The 16,140-nt window shown below is 41.4% G+C and overlaps 1 protein-coding gene across 4 annotated transcripts in view; it reads left to right on the forward strand.

The window, feature by feature from the left end:
* The window catches only part of aopep (aminopeptidase O (putative)), a 91,779-nt gene that overhangs the window by 6,400 nt on the left and 69,239 nt on the right, over window positions 1-16,140 (forward strand). For all 4 annotated transcript variants that reach the window (XM_012918026.3, XM_012918027.3, XM_076890945.1 and 1 more), the window contains exons 5-6: window positions 503-716; window positions 955-1,079. In XM_012918026.3, the coding sequence (XP_012773480.2) occupies window positions 503-716; window positions 955-1,079 (339 nt within the window). The remainder of the gene's footprint in view (window positions 1-502; window positions 717-954; window positions 1,080-16,140) is intronic.

A 16,140-nucleotide genomic window follows, 5' to 3' on the forward strand; every position in this document is an offset into this window, starting at 1 on the left:
CTCTGTGCAGGGCACGGTCGATCTGGGGTCTCCCTTTTGCCGGCCAGCAGGTTGGCAAGTCTGCCAGTGGTTTCCAGTAATTCTCCTCCTCCCCCTCATGGTTGTCCTCCAGCAGCAGCCCACCATAGCCTGCTGCAGGCCCCATGATTCCCCAACTACAAGGAGGGCCTTTATTTTCAGTGAATGGCTTGAAGGAAACTTGGCTGTTGCTTGAAACCCTTGGAACGGTTCTGATGCCGAGGACAGACTTAGTGCTGGATATTGGATTAGAGTGAATGTGATTGCATGTCGGCACTTAGATATTTTTGGGCTCATTGTGGTTTGTGATGTATACTGTCATTTCCATATTTCCACTCCTTTCATTTCAGTGAGACAGTGCACACTGTGCCATGGATGGTTCAGTATTTCAAGGTCCATGTAGTCAAAAAGAAAAAAAATGGAAATTTAAAAAATGTTGTTATTAGCCTTTGGTTAAACTTTTCTTTCCTGTTTTCTTCTACAGCAGGGACCAGACTACCTGCGTAGACTCTGCATTCTGTTACTCTTCCCTTGAGGATGAGGGACTCTCTGTAACTGATTATTCAGGCATGGTGGATGACGGCATTTCTTGTTCCCATGGCGACTACCCTTGCCGATTTACTGAGCGGTCGGCTTGGTCCCAGCGGGTGATTCCACACCGTGTATTTAGCCCTGCCTGCCTTCTGCAAAAGGCCCAGGTGGGTTCTGACAAAGAGCCACTGAGAGTTGTGCTAATTAAATTTTGTATGATTAAAGGAGACGGCATCAGTTGACGTTTGTGTCACTGTGTCAGAGGTTTTCAACTACCATCTCTTGGCACCCTGGTAAACATATTAGACTGTATTTCCATGGGGAGCGGTTAAAAAAAATCCTTATCATTTAAATATGTGAGCTATAATAACATTTCTTTGCTTTTGGTTTGTTTCCCTTTTGCAGATGGGAGTCCTTAAGCTGTTGCCTCAATGTTTGGCTGCAGCCCATGCTGTTCTGGGGGTGCACCCCTTTCCCCGACTTGATGTTCTCATTGTCCCAGCAGGGTTCTCAAGTCTGGGAATGGCCAGGTAATGACATCTATGTTTTTGTTAAGAGGTTGCAAGGAGTAGATTATAAAGAAATGCTGGAACGAGAGAAAAAATACTAGTGAACAGGACTACAGGTTTAAAATTAATACAGGGAGTGCAGAATTATTAGGCAAATGAGTATTTTGTCCACATCATCCTCTTCATGCATGTTGTCTTACTCCAAGCTGTATAGGCTCGAAAGCCTACTACCAATTAAGCATATTAGGTGATGTGCATCTCTGTAATGAGAAGGGGTGTGGTCTAATGACATCAACACCCTATATCAGGTGTGCATAATTATTAGGCAACGTCCTTTCGTTTGGCAAAATGGGTCAAAAGAAGGACTTGACAGGCTCAGAAAAGTCAAAAATAGTGAGATATCTTGCAGAGGGATGCAGCAGTCTCAAAATTGCAAAGCTTCTGAAGCGTGATCATCGAACAATCAAGCGTTTCATTCAAAATACTCAACAGGGTCGCAAGAAGCGTGTGGAAAAACCAAGGCGCAAAATAACTGCCCATGAACTGAGAAAAGTCAAGCGTGCAGCTGCCAAGATGCCACTTGCCACCAGTTTGGCCATATTTCAGAGCTGCAACATCACTGGAGTGCCCAAAAGCACAAGGTGTGCAATACTCAGAGACATGGCCAAGGTAAGAAAGGCTGAAAGACGACCACCACTGAACAAGACACACAAGCTGAAACGTCAAGACTGGGCCAAGAAATATCTCAAGACTGATTTTTCTAAGGTTTTATGGACTGATGAAATGAGAGTGAGTCTTGATGGGCCAGATGGATGGGCCCGTGGCTGGATTGGTAAAGGGCAGAGAGCTCCAGTCCGACTCAGACGCCCGCAAGGTGGAGGTGGAGTACTGGTTTGGGCTGGTATCATCAGAGATGAGCTTGTGGGGCCTTTTCGGGTTGAGGATGGAGTCAAGCTCAACTCCCAGTCCTACTGCCAGTTTCTGGAAGACACCTTCTTCAAGCAGTGGTACAGGAAGAAGTCTGCATCCTTCAAGAAAAACATGATTTTCATGCAGGACAATGCTCCATCACACGCGTCCAAGTACTCCACAGCGTGGCTGGCAAGAAAGGGTATAAAAGAAGAAAAACTAATGACATGGCCTCCTTGTTCACCTGATCTGAACCCCATTGAGAACCTGTGGTCCATCATCAAATGTGAGATTTACAAGGAGGGAAAACAGTGCACCTCTCTGAACAGTGTCTGGGAGGCTGTGGTTGCTGCTGCACGCAATGTTGATGGTGAACAGATCAAAACACTGACAGGATCCATGGATGGCAGGCTTTTGAGTGTCCTTGCAAAGAAAGGTGGCTATATTGGTCGCTGATTTGTTTTTGTTTTGTTTTTGAATGTCAGAAATGTATATTTGTGAATGTGGAGATGTTATATTGGTGTCACTGGTAAAAATAAATAATTGAAATGGGTATATATTTGTTTTTTGTTAAGTTGCCTAATAATTATGCACAGTAATAGTCACCTGCACACACATATACCCCCCTAAAATAGCTAAAACTAAAAACTACTTCCAAAAACATTCAGCTTTGATATTAATGAGTTTTTTGGGTTCATTGAGAACATGGTTGTTGTTCAATAATAACATTATTCCTCAAAAATACAACTTGCCTAATAATTCTGCACTCCCTGTAGAAGTAAACTGTGAGGTGTTTGTTAGTTGTACAGCGAGTTGATGATGAAGAATTTATACTCTGCTAGTCGTTTTCATGTTTGCTTGTGGATCCTCCAGTTTCCTTTCACGGTCAAAAGATTTGTTTGTTAGTGTAACTGTTAATTCTTTGACTGGCCAGTGAGTGAAGAAAAGCACTATATAGTACTGTGCTAAAGTCTTGAGCCACTCCTCATTTCTTTATATTTTGGTTACAAGAAGAAGACTGTCTTTTATGTTTTTTAAGAGCAGTCGTTCTCCAGGTTTTCTGAAGGTCTTTTTACAGTTTGTCTTTGGACACTGGCTGCTTTTTCACTCATTTGCAGTCCAGTCCTTGTACCTGAACATTTAAAAAAAAAAAAAGAAAAAGAGGTGGCCTAAAAACTAAATACAACAGTTAAATATCATCTGTCATTGTTTAGGGCTGCATTTGAAAATTGATGGAATTGTGAATGCAGAAAAGTACTGTCCAATTTTGATCCACCATGCAATACCATCTGTAAAGCATGTGATTGGGAACTGCTTAATGTTTCAGCAATGATCCCAAACATAATCCTGACATAGCAAAAACACTCAATGAACCACTATCAGTCATGGATTGGCCTCCAGAGCCCTCATTCAAGACGCCTGGGGAACTATTCCTGATGACTACTTAAAGAAATGAGAAGAAATCCTGACTAAGAGTTCAGGTTGCATTAAAGAATAAAGGTGGTCATACCAAATATTGACTTTCAGTCTTGTTAGAACTGAACAATCTCAGCTTTTGAGTTATGTACTATATTTCCATGCTTGTCTGCACATGTTTTAATAAACCGCTTTCACCAGTTTACTCCAATTTCCATCAAAGGTCTTTTATTACAGCTTTTTTAAACTTATAACATTTGATTGGTTGACCACCTAGGAGCAGCAGAAACAACCTGTCAACACAGAAATGTCACACTGCTTCTCTGTAGTTCCTTTTTTACTTTCACAAGTTGCAAAACAAAGTTATTTGAGTAAAGTTGTTTGCTCACTAATGGTTGGTAGTTCTTTTGCAGAAGATCTAGTTTCTTGATTTCTTCAACAATTAGCAGAATAATGCCGAAAAGCTGCAGAGGGGAACTGAAAGGTTGGGATTTACACAAGTGGATACTGTAGTCATACAGTATGATCCGCTGTTAATGTAAAAGAATATTATAGCAGTTATTTGGTTTCAGCGGAGTATTTTTTACTGTCATTTAATCTAGGTGTACGCAGACCAATCTATGGACGGCCATGTAAAAACTTGTGAAGAAACATCAAAGATTTCCCACAGCAAAGCGACAATCAAGCACTTGTTTTTTTAACTTCAACCTGCTGCTTCTGTTTTGGTTTCTACAGGCAAAGTGTTTCAGGGTTGCATGATTAATGGCACACTCCACATTTCGAAACCCCCTCGCTCTTTCTTAATCTTTTCTGTGGAGATCCTCCACATACGAATTCTTTCTGAATTAAAGACTCCAGCTTTAAACTTTGTTCAATCACTTGTCATCCCTCCTTTGTGCCCCCACATAACTGCTTCCAGCACGGGCCTGCAGGAGTTATGACTCGCATATGCATGGTGCTTAAAAAATGATGTAATTGTGTGGTGTTGTTGTCTTTTTAAGCAGGAAACATTAAAATAGCTATATTAAAGCAAATAAAAAGACTAACACAGAGTTTCAAAGAAGACTTCAGCCTCTTTACTAAGCATCTCCTTAAACCCCTTTTTCCTTACACTCTCCTCCTTATTCGTTGTCCATTAATTTGCCCTCGACTATTCTTTACTTTTTCTGTTCCCTCCCTTCCCTCATCCTGTTTCCAAAACTCAGAAACTCACCACCTCTTTTTGCCTCCATTCACTTTTCCATTCCAAACAGCTATTTCCTGAGATTTTTTCCAAAATTGTTATTCCAATTCTTTTTCACATAATTTAACCTTGGTGCTTTTTTCCCCTTGTTTCTTTTTTTCTTTCTTCCTTTGTTTTTCTTCTTGAACTCACAAGGCCGAGCCTGTGTGACTGAAAGGACCATACTAGGGATATCCCCTCTAACTGACATCATCATCAGTCAATAGGCTGCTCTGTTGCATCTTTGTTTTTTTCCAGGATGTTTCAGGTGGTCCTTAGCCTCTCCAACTTACACTAGACCTGTGTGTATTTATGTTTTTATGCAGGGTTAGTAGTGGAGGTCTGGAGGCTGATGGGTGGTCACGAAGCCACAGGATGACAGATTTATTGTTTTGGACGCTATAGATAATAACCCTTCATGTATTTATTTCCTCTTCACCCTCAGCTTGTGTCTGTCCTTAGATCTGTTCCCCGTGCTCCATTTCCATATTTATTCTCCTTTTATTAGCTTAGTCTCCCCCCCTTTTTTTTGTAATCCTTGTGTTCTGAAAATCAGATGTGTCCTGCTTCTGTCACATCTTTACCCTTCACTGCTTCTCTTTTCATCCCCCGACTTTCTGTTACTCTCTTTGCTCTCGTAATATTGCTCGATCTTCAAGGCTACTGTGTTTGTCGTCCTTGTCTTTCCTCTCCACTTGTGTGGTTGATCACATTTCGTGCCCTTGGGCATTCCCCAGAAGTCATAGTTTCATATTTTCTCTACATTCTTTAGGCTGCGTATGACATCTTTATAGATACAGCTGATTGCATCTAGTAGCCTTATAAGTTAAGCAAAACTTGGATATTAAAGTAAATTCAAGGTGATGAATGTTTGGGCCTTTAAAAAAACTATTCTAATTAAGTAAGCTGATCAGGGTGGTCGGTAAGCATCCTAGTGTCTGCGGTTTACAACCACAGTCTCTCTTTCTCTCTCCATCTGCTTTTATCCTCCCCTCTTTTACACTGCTATAGAAAAAGTGCCCCAGACAGGATATGAGCTCATACCTGGTTATGTAGTCTGCGTGATTTGCTGACGTTGTAGCAAAGTGTGGTCTTAATCAGAGCTATTTTAAGCAACAAAGCGGGACAAACGGGCAACAGAACAGACCTCATTCTCTACTTTGCATTTTTTTTAGTCTCTTTTTATCCAAAAACCCAGCGGTCTTTCATCCATGGAAAACATTCTTGCCCCCATCTTGTGAAAATGTGTCTCCCTGCTGTATTTATTTTGAATGGACATCAAGTGCTGACACTGAGGCTGTTCTGCCGTGGTTGTTGTTTGACGGATGTTTTCTTTTCCTTATGAGGATGGCTCCCAGGCACTTATCCCCTTTTCTCTGGCTGCTTAGGCTCCAGTTAGCTGCAAATGACAGAAGAGATTTAGGGCCTTCATTAAGCTTCAGACAGCACCTGCACTGACTCCCTATAAAACTCTGCATAGTTCTCAACCCAGTGTCAGACAACTGCATCCTCCCTTCAATGTTGGTGGTTCAGTCGTGGATGCCTCAACACATAACCGCAGGGTTGTGCTATAGAAAGGCTGGGAGGTCAACCAAAATGGAAGCGCAGATTGAGATGGAGATGAGAGAGACATGAAGAGGGTAAAGGCGGGGTTCACAACAGGCCAGCAGACCCCCAGGATGTGGGAGAGGATGTGTGGATTATTCCCAGCAACAAAAGCCATTAGCCCCTGGAAAGACTTCAGAGACTGGTGCTATTTAATCTAGAGATTGGGAGGTATGAGGGCCCCATTTGTTGGGATCAAGCCAAGCGCAGTTTTTGTGCAGTGCCCCAGTGGAAACAGCAGGAGCGGAGGGGCTATGGACCAGGGAGCTGTGGCAAGAAGGCATAAAGCTGTTGTAGTGTGATACTGAGAAGAGAGGGGAGAGGCGAAGCAGGGGAGGAATCACAGTGGCGTGAAGTTTTTATACTGAGATACGAAAGGGAGGGCAGGAAACTGAAGATTAAGAAGTCAAGTAAGGGCATGTCTGGACTCAAAGGCTGTACCACGTATGCTGTGTACCCACGAGGCTCTATGATTCACACACACAAAGCACTAGACTTGTGCAAATGTAGCTTTAAAGATATGAAGCCAGCAGCTCAAAGTATTTCCATAAGACTTTTTTTGTTTGTATTTTGTGCAACAATTTGGGTTCAAAAGCGTTGCAGGAGTTGTTGAGTTATGAACAGCCTGCTACCAGCATCCTGTACAGTACATACAAAACAGGATCATCTATTGCCTATTTGTATGTATTCCTGTTGTCTTCATGGCTGTTTCTTCAACAAACCAAGCTTTGACATACATTGTAGAGACACCGATGTGTTACCTCTCCCCATGTTATTAGTACAACCTTTAAGGCACTGAAGAGCCGATAAGGGAGAGGAAGACAAATACATGGTTAACCATTTATAGAGGAGTGTGGAGATGGATGAAGAGATGTCTGGGTTACAGTCAGTGAGCACATTAGGGGAATCCCTTAAAGTTAATTTGGCATCCAGTCAGGATAAAAAGTTCATTGTTCTGAGTGACTGAAGGACATGAGAATGGTGTAAACTAATGCCCTGAATATGATTGGAGTGGTCGTATTAAACCTTGCACTCTTTATTGAAAGCTCTGTATATATATATGTGTGTGTGTGTGTGTGTGTGTGTGTGTGTGCGCGCGGGCTTTTGTACAGTGTTTTTCATTTTTTACCTTTCTTAGGTCATACTGTTTTTTCTCTCTTTGTTTTACAATTTGAATCTGTAATCTCTTCATAGCATCACAGTCACGTCATTTCTGACTGGGAGTGACAGGAAGGGCACGGCATTTCCTCTCACTCTTTGAAGCTGACGTCTGTGTATCCCAGAGTGCTGGCTTGACTTGCAGGCCTAATCTAAGATCAGCGTGCCCAAAAGAAGACATGTCTGACATCCCTTGGAGAGCTTCCGCACAAGCGTTGAAATGCGCCTTTTCACTAGTGTGGGTGATGTGGGTTTTGTTTTGCTTCAGTGTAGACAGGCAGATTCCTGTTCTCGTGTGTGTGTGTGAGTGTATGAATGTGTGCATTGTTCAAATAATGGAACAAGGATGTGTATTTACTGTACTGGCATGACGTCAGAGGAGACCTACACAGATGATGTGTAGGTTTGGACATTAAATGAGCCAGATCAATGTGCAGTACTTTGTTGCTGCTGTTGGCGTATTTTTGTTTATCTATTTATTTATTTAATGACAGGGAAAGCATGCCCCACATTCTCATATGAATGGCAAAAACTCCAGCATTACGTTTAACTTAATCCTTAATATATCTTACTTATTCTTGTTATTTAAACCATATATTTAGTTACAAAATAGCAAAAAGACTAAAAAAATGAAATGTTGAAAATGAGACCACTAATTGTATTGTGAAAAATATATTTTTTATTTGTATTGAATTTCAATTTGATGACAGCAATGTCTTGACAGGAGACTGACATATGTGCGTCAATCGCAAAAAATGTGAAACATCTCAAGACTAGAGGAAATGGTCATCGAAGACTAGACCTGTTGAAGGGGAGGATGAATGAACTTGTGATCTTGTTGCCTTTAAAATGGTTGCTTTGAAGAAAGGGATCGGGTCTGTGACTACTTGCAGGCAGTTGCCATTTGAAAACAACTTTTGTGAGTGAAATGCATTAAGTCATGACTGACTTGTGGAGGCAGTCTTCCACCATCCTACTGTCAGTTTGCAATTACAGTTTGTAGCTGTCTAAAAAATCTACATGCAGAAATTAACTGACAGAAATAAAGCCATAAATGTATACATTTGAATTAGAAACTTCTCCACAAATAGTGCCATAGCTGCTGCTGGAAGCTTATTAAATGCAGAAGACATAGGCGTTTAGCAACTTTGCTTTTGTATATGAATATAACCAGAATAAAACCAGCTGTAGGGCAATAGGGTACTCAGATTGTTGAGTGCCATGTTGCAAAGAGATGTGCCGCTGATTTGTTGCACTCATCGGCACAGACTGACTCCGATTGATTACGATGTGTTAGCAATATGTCTGCATTTATAGATTAGACAACAACTATTTGCAAACCTTTACCAATCTGTCATTGAGTGATTGAAGTCAGTCTGAGTCAGACCATGATTGTTTGGAGACAAGTTTTCTCCTAAAAGTTGGCCTGTGGAGTTGCTCTTTGATCGAAAAGTGGTCACCCAGAATTTGAGAGTGTTGCACAGTCGGCCTCTCTGTGATGTGACGGAGAGAAAGAGATTATTCAGCAACGGTGTAAATAGAAAGACTGTGGAGGCGATGCAGTATAGAGTATAGAAATTTAAGGATCATGCTTCTCAGCCAAATTGAAGTTTGAGAAGTTTGTCATCATCGGTGCAGAAAGATTGAAGTAATCCAGAGAAATCTCTGTATACAGGGAATCAGACTGAGAAGTCTCAATCTCAGGATAGTCCCCATCAAAAGCAAAACACGTTACACAATTGCAAGCTAAAATTCATGCAAAAATAAAAACAGATATAACAAGATCTCACAATGTTGCCATCCTCGCTGCAAGCTGGTTCATTTAAAAACAGAAGGAAGATGTAAAATCGTCCTGCGGTCTTCCAAATCTAAATTTGTGTTTTTTGATATTGCTGATGGATAAATACTGTTTGTTAAGGAGAGGGATTATCTGGCTAGTTATCAGAGTGCACTTCAAGAGCTGTGATTCATGACGGCATGGGGTGTATGAGTTCATGTGGCATGAGTTGAATGAATTTGCACATCTGTCATTGAGTAACATATTGTGTGATTATATTTAGATTATGTCCTTTCCATGGAAAGCCTTGTTTATTTAAGCAAGAAAATACCAAATGACAGCAGCATGGCTGTAGTAAACAGGTCTGGCAATTAAGCTGACCTGCCTGCAGTACAGATCTGCCTCCTACTGAGAACATTCGGTGCATTATGAAATAAAAAATCCTGCAAAGGAAATTTCAGCCTGAGATCCAGGAACATGTGAGTCCGAGAGATCATTTAGTTTTCAAAACTTCCATTTAAGCGTATATTTTGTTAACATTTTACACAAAGTCCCATCTTTTTTAATCAACAGAGTTGTATTTTACACCGCTCCCTCCTCGTAGAGATGGGCTGCCTTAAGAAATGGGAGGAAAATGTTCAAGTAGTTAAACTGCTTGTTCCACTTGCAGTACAGCCAAACTAGGCAGCCATATAACTGTCACAGCCACAGCTGAAAATTATGACTGGTGTATACCTCTTGACCTCTTAGGCAGTAGAGGATTTTCAGCCTGACTTCAGTTGATTGCATTGTTTGTTTATGGCCTAGCAGGAAGTTACATTGGCGATCGGTCCCCGTTGTGAGGAAGTAGGGAGCTGTAGTGCCGGGGGGAGTTGGTACCCTCTGGAATAAAGTGCTCTCATTATAAGCCACATTCACCCATTTTCCACACATTTAAGCAGCACTTTATTCTGTGCTTTTACACACTGATGAATGCATGATAGACAATTCAGGTTTAAGCAGAGTAGACTGGCTAGAGCTGGTGCCCTGGACTGAACCTCTCAGTTGACGATCACTGTTTTTATTACTGTTTATTGTTGTTTTTTGAGTCTCTTTTTGATTAAGATGACTAGTAAATCTAAAATCTTAACCATGAATGAATTATTAGCGGTAAATTTCTCCAGCTTTATTTTCATGAAATGGTTGTTTGGAACAAAAGAAATGATTTCAACAATGTGACCAGGACTAATGGGATGAATCTCACAAAACTAACAGCTTTGGAAAAACAAAGCTGATCATTAAGGAAAGATCATTAACTTTGAGGAAAGGCATGCTGCTCGTTACCATCTTACATGATAAACAAATGAAATGCAACAGCAGAGCACAAAATGCAAATTAAAATGTTAAGATGTTAATCTTATTCTGTCCTAGTTTCCAGTATCTGCCTCAGTCTTTTGCCTCATTGCCAATGATTTCCTACCCTTTTGCACCCTTGCTAAATTGCACCTCCTGCCATCTTGTTAAGCTGTGCCATTCCCCCTTCTCTCTCTCTTCCTCCTCTCACTGTTTGTTCCCCAGTCTTCCCACTGCTTGTCCTTCCCTCTTCCTTCTGAGATCTCAGAGGATTTCTTGCCTTTCTGCTCTCCTCTCCAGTTTGATCTGCAGAGTAACTCTAGAAGTGTGTGATACAGACCTGCTCTTTCAGGAGACAACTAGGGGTTCAGGGTTGGGAGGGGAAAATGTGGGGGTTGGATTTTCTGGCACAGAAGACAGCTGTTAATCAAATAGTCAAGGATGAGGTGTTTCTTTCTTCCCACCTTGAGTGGATCTCCCTTTCGTCAATGGGCCTCACAAAAGAGCCAAGGGAGTCGGAGGAAAAAGCCAGCTCTGCATGCCTGCACCTGGACAGAAGGAGAGGGAGTGTTTTATGCATGCTTTTAAAGTGATTGCAAGTAGTTAAGACTTTTAGTTTCCCTTGCTGGTCTACTTACTTCGTGCTGAAAACACAGGCAGTTTCAAAGGTGACAGCCTGTTCTATCTGTCTCCCTTTGGCTCTTTGTTTCTTTTTCTTGGTCAGGACTTCCTCTTAATGCTGATAGCAGTGTACAGCTTAGCAAGTGTCTTGTTATTGCAAGAATATTCCTTTCTAGTTATCTCGAGCCTCTCAGCTTCCCTTCCGCCCCTGTATATGAGTTTATCTGTGCTGCTACACTATCTAATCACAACTGAAGCATCCACCTTTTTAACTCTTTTTCTGCTTGACAGGAGAGCGCCCCACATTATGTTGTGAACATGCAGGTGGTTTTTTTCTGCAGGAGTGAACCTGAAACAATTTATTTACAGTACTTGTTGAATTTTACATTATGACCTAAATGTCCTGCTCCTTCTCGGGCAATATTTGTGCTTTTATGTTCATCATAGAATGATCGATGATCGACGGTGTGCTTCTTTAGACTGTCCTCAGATGGGAACCTGCTGGCAACAGCTGGCATATAGTACTACATTTAACAGTAACACAGACACACTGTGCCATAACTCTGGATTAGAGGCTTTAGCAAGACAGGCCTGTCACGGCATACCCATTCTGTTAACGAATGGATGAGTCCAGTGGACCCATTCCCTCTAGTGATGGATGGGTCCATTGTATGGCATAGGGGACAATGGAGCTGATCTTGGTGTGCGTCCTCAGGCGTGTGTGATAGTGGAACCCAGAGGCTGGGGGTAATTTCATTCTGGGCAAAGCCAGACAGTTTAATGTCCGTGGGTCCTCTGTGCTGAACTGACCAAAATGAGACATTTGAATCAAAGTGCTGTGAAATATCCCTGGTAATGCTTCTCATGTGTCGCTTTGCTTTTAGCCTCAGGGACTGGCTGCACTCTCAGTTGGTCTGTTAGTTGTCGTTGTCATGCTAGCAGCATGAAGCTGTGTACAGCGGTGTGTAAGTCTCTCTGGTCAGTCCACCATTTTGATCAAGACATGTCAATTATATGTTTTTGGAAATTCAGAACATGCTTTCTTGCTTTGTTGATCCTTGAGCAAGTTCAAATTTCACCCATGAGAATATTTCAATAAGACTTACTGGAGGTTGGATTTTCTTATGAACATTAAGGGTTTACTGCAGGGGTTGACTACAAATCAAGATGATGCCCTTTTTCTTCTTCACTGTTTTATTTTCAAGTATCTTTTAGTGAAATACACTCAACAAAAATATAAACGCAACACCTTTGTTACTGCTCCCATTCCCCATGGGATGGACGTAGAGACCTAAAATTCATTCCAGATACACAATATAACCATCCCTCCCAAACAGTGGTCACAAATCAGTCCAAATGTGTGGTAGTGGGCACATCTGCCATATTGAGATAATCCATCCCACCTCACAGGTGTGCCACATCAAGATGCTGATCTGACATCATGAGTAGTGCACAGGTGTACCTCAGACTGCCCACAACAAAAGGCCACCCTGGAATGTGCAGTTTTGTCTCACAGCAAAATGCCACAGATGCCACAAGCAATGAGGGAGCGTGCAATTGGCATGCTGACAGCAGGAATGTCAACCAGATCTGTCGCCCGTGCATTGAATGTTCATTTCTCAACCATAAGCCGTCTCCACAGGCGTTTCAGAGAATATGGCAGCACATCCAACCGGCCTCACAACCGCAGACCTCGTGTAACCACACCAGCCCAGGACCTCCACATCCAGCAGGTTCACCTCCAAGATCGTCTGAGACCAGCCACCCAGACAGCTGCTGGAACAATTGGTTTGCACAACCAAACAATTTCTGCACAAACTGTCAGAAACCGTCTCAGGGACGCTCAACTGCATGCCCGTCGTCCTCATCGGGGTCTTGACCTGACTCCAGCTCGTCGCCGTAACAGACTTGTGTGGGCAAATGCTCACATTCGATGGCGTCTGGCACGTTGGAGAGGTGTGCGCTTCACGGATGAATCATGGTTCACATTGTTCAGGGCAGATGGCAGCTGAGAATGTCCCAGTTCTTGCATGGCCAGCATACTCACTGGACATGTCACCCATTGAGCATGTTCGGGATGTGCTTGACCGGCGTATACGACAGCGTGTACCAGTTCTCACGAATATCCAACAACCTCGCACAGCCATTGAAGTGGAGTGGACCAACATTCCACAATTGACAATCTGATAGACTCCATGCGACGATGTGTTGCACTGCATGAGGCAAATGGTGGTCACACCAGATACTGACCGGTTCTGGGTCCCCAGACCCCCAATAGCGCAAAAAACTGCACATTCCAGGGTGGCCTTTTGTTGTGGGCAGTCTGAGGTAGACCTGTGCACTACTCATGATGTCAGATCAGCATCCTGATGTGGCATACCTGTGAGGTGGGATGGATTATCTCAATATAGCAGATGTGCCCACTACCACACATTTGGATTGATTTGTGACCACTGTTTGGGAGGGATGGTTATATTGTGTATCTGGAATGAATTTTAGGTCTCTACGTCCATCCCATGGGGAATGGGAGCAGTAACAAAGGTGTTGCGTTTATATTTTTGTTGAGTGTATTTCGTATTTACAAAATTTTAGTAAATTCTAAATTGGCATGGCTGCAGCTCTTCCTATTAACAACAATGAATCCTAATTTGAGCTACATACATCTGAAAGTTTTTTTTAAATGTTTTTGTCGGTAGTTTGATTTATGCACGAGTTCTCCATAATCTAAGCGATTTAAAGAATAGTTTTTTTTAAGGGTAGTTTTCATCTTATTGTCATTAAATTCCTTGAAAACATCTGAATCAAGAATAGGGTGAGGTTGTTGAGATTAAAACAGATGCATCATATAACCTGTGACATAATCCCCTTTTCAAAGTAATGGCTAAGCCACTCGTGGCTTTACATTTTCATAGGAAATGAAAAATAAATAAAATAAAAGCAGTGACTCATTGACACTTTCAAACATAAATGAAATTGCAGTATATAAGTCAAAAGCAGAGTTTTTCTAACAAACAGTTCTAATCCTAATAATTCTACCTTGAAAGAGAATATTTGGTGTGACCACCTTTATTTCACAGCACTGCCTGAACTCTTTTAGACAGGTTTTCTTCCAATTCTTTAAAGTAGTCTTCAGGAAAAGTTCTCCAGTCTTGAAGAACATTTTAGGCTTTTCATTGGATGTTCTTTGCCTTTTTTTCCCTTTTCTCTCATGAATGTTGAAATCCAGGCTCTGGGAATTCCAGTTCCATTTCTATCCAGGTGTGCTTTTACTACATTCGCACTGTGTTTGGGATCATTGTCATGCTGAAAAATGATGCTGTTACCAATCAGATGTTTTACAGATGGTATTGAATGGTGGATCAAACTCTGATGTTACTTTTCTGTGTTGACAAGATCTCAAACACCACTGGCTGAAATGTAGCTCCAAACCATAACAGAGCCTTCACCGTGTTTTATAGATGGCTATAAACAGTCACTGTTGTACATATCTTCCGATCTTCTCTGTATATGTTGATGGTCATTTGAACTAGAACACTCAAATTTGTATTCATCTCTTCATTAGACCTGTTTCCACTCACTTTCAGTTCAGTGACGCTTCACTGAACAGTAGATGGACCAGTTGAATGTCCAAATATGTCTCTCAAATATGTCCTAGTAAGGGCATTACTTTCAGAGGAAACACTTTTTAAGGAACCAGTGCAAAGCATACTGAGATATGCCAAATTTGTGGGTCTTCAGAAATCATCTTGTTGGTGCAGAAATACTATTTTATGTATGCATGGCATTTTTACTAGATTTAACTAAAGGAATTGGAACTAAAATTGTTTTTTAAGACTGCTAGTAACAATGTGCCTAAAGATACAGTTTCTGTTATGTGGAAATACCACACTGGTTCATTGCTTGAAATAGGTGTCTTGTTTATGCTTGAATGAGTCATAGGTCAGTGTTAAGTGGCTTAACAAACAACAAAAGTCATTCCTTTGAAAGTGGTGAAGGACTGGACTGAAACAAAAAAAGAAAAAAAAAACAACTTTGAAAGAAATTCAGAAAGAGCACTATAAATTACAGCAAAGTTTGGTGCCTTGGAAGCAAAGATAATATAAAGAAATAAGGGCTGGTTCAAGACTTTTGCACAGTTCTGTACATGCTGTATCATCGCACTTTTTAAATGGTTTAGGTCTTCAGTAAGAACCACTGCCCCTTTTTCTTCATATATCTCGCCTTGGGATATGCATGTCAAAGTTAACAAGAAATATAACCCTGTATCCTGACCCTAACCCTCGCAAAAGGCCGTGGCCATTCTTTGACGTCGTAAAGATCCAAGAGTGAAAAGAAGCACTGTTACAAACTGAGCATTTAGCATAGTCTGAAGCCTGAGCCTTTTGCTAATACTCATTGTCTGAAAACATGTTGAAAACACCAGAATCAAATACAAGTTAAGGTAAATCGTCCACTTTAAGTCTGAGATGGGCTGGGAAGGTGTAAGGAGGCAGGCCGATCATTGATTGATTTGGCCTCTTTATCACCAACTTTATTGTTCAACCATTCTGCTTTGGATTCAATTTATTTGGGCCACTTTTGTCCTTAGTGTTAAGATCACGAGGTAACAACTATTAATAGTACAGTGCAGTGATTATATTTTCTTTTGTTAGTATATATGTGAAACATAAAACATGTTTCATCTACGCTATAGCCCTCAGTTGCAGTGTTTTGTCTCAAGGGTACGCAGCCTGGTCAGGTGGCAACCCAAACCCTCTGCAGAAAAAAACAGCTCTGCTCGTTGGCTAATTTCACTTCAGTCTCGCCCTAATCCATCTTTCCATTCTGTCAAACACTTCTTATATAGCCTCGGAGCACTGAGTGGTCTCACTTTCCATCTCCTCACTGTCTCATACTCTTACGTTACATAAGATAGAAAAAAAAAAAGCAGTCTATTTATTACCCTGCAGGCAAGAAAATGTCTCAAATTATAATTCTGTGAAATAGATTTGTCCTGTCTTTTTCATTAAGGCGGAAGTGGAAGCTAAAAGAGGGTTCTGAGT

This window comes from Maylandia zebra, linkage group LG12 (assembly GCF_041146795.1).
Source record: "Maylandia zebra isolate NMK-2024a linkage group LG12, Mzebra_GT3a, whole genome shotgun sequence".
In the NCBI taxonomy this organism is placed as follows: domain Eukaryota; kingdom Metazoa; phylum Chordata; class Actinopteri; order Cichliformes; family Cichlidae; genus Maylandia; species Maylandia zebra.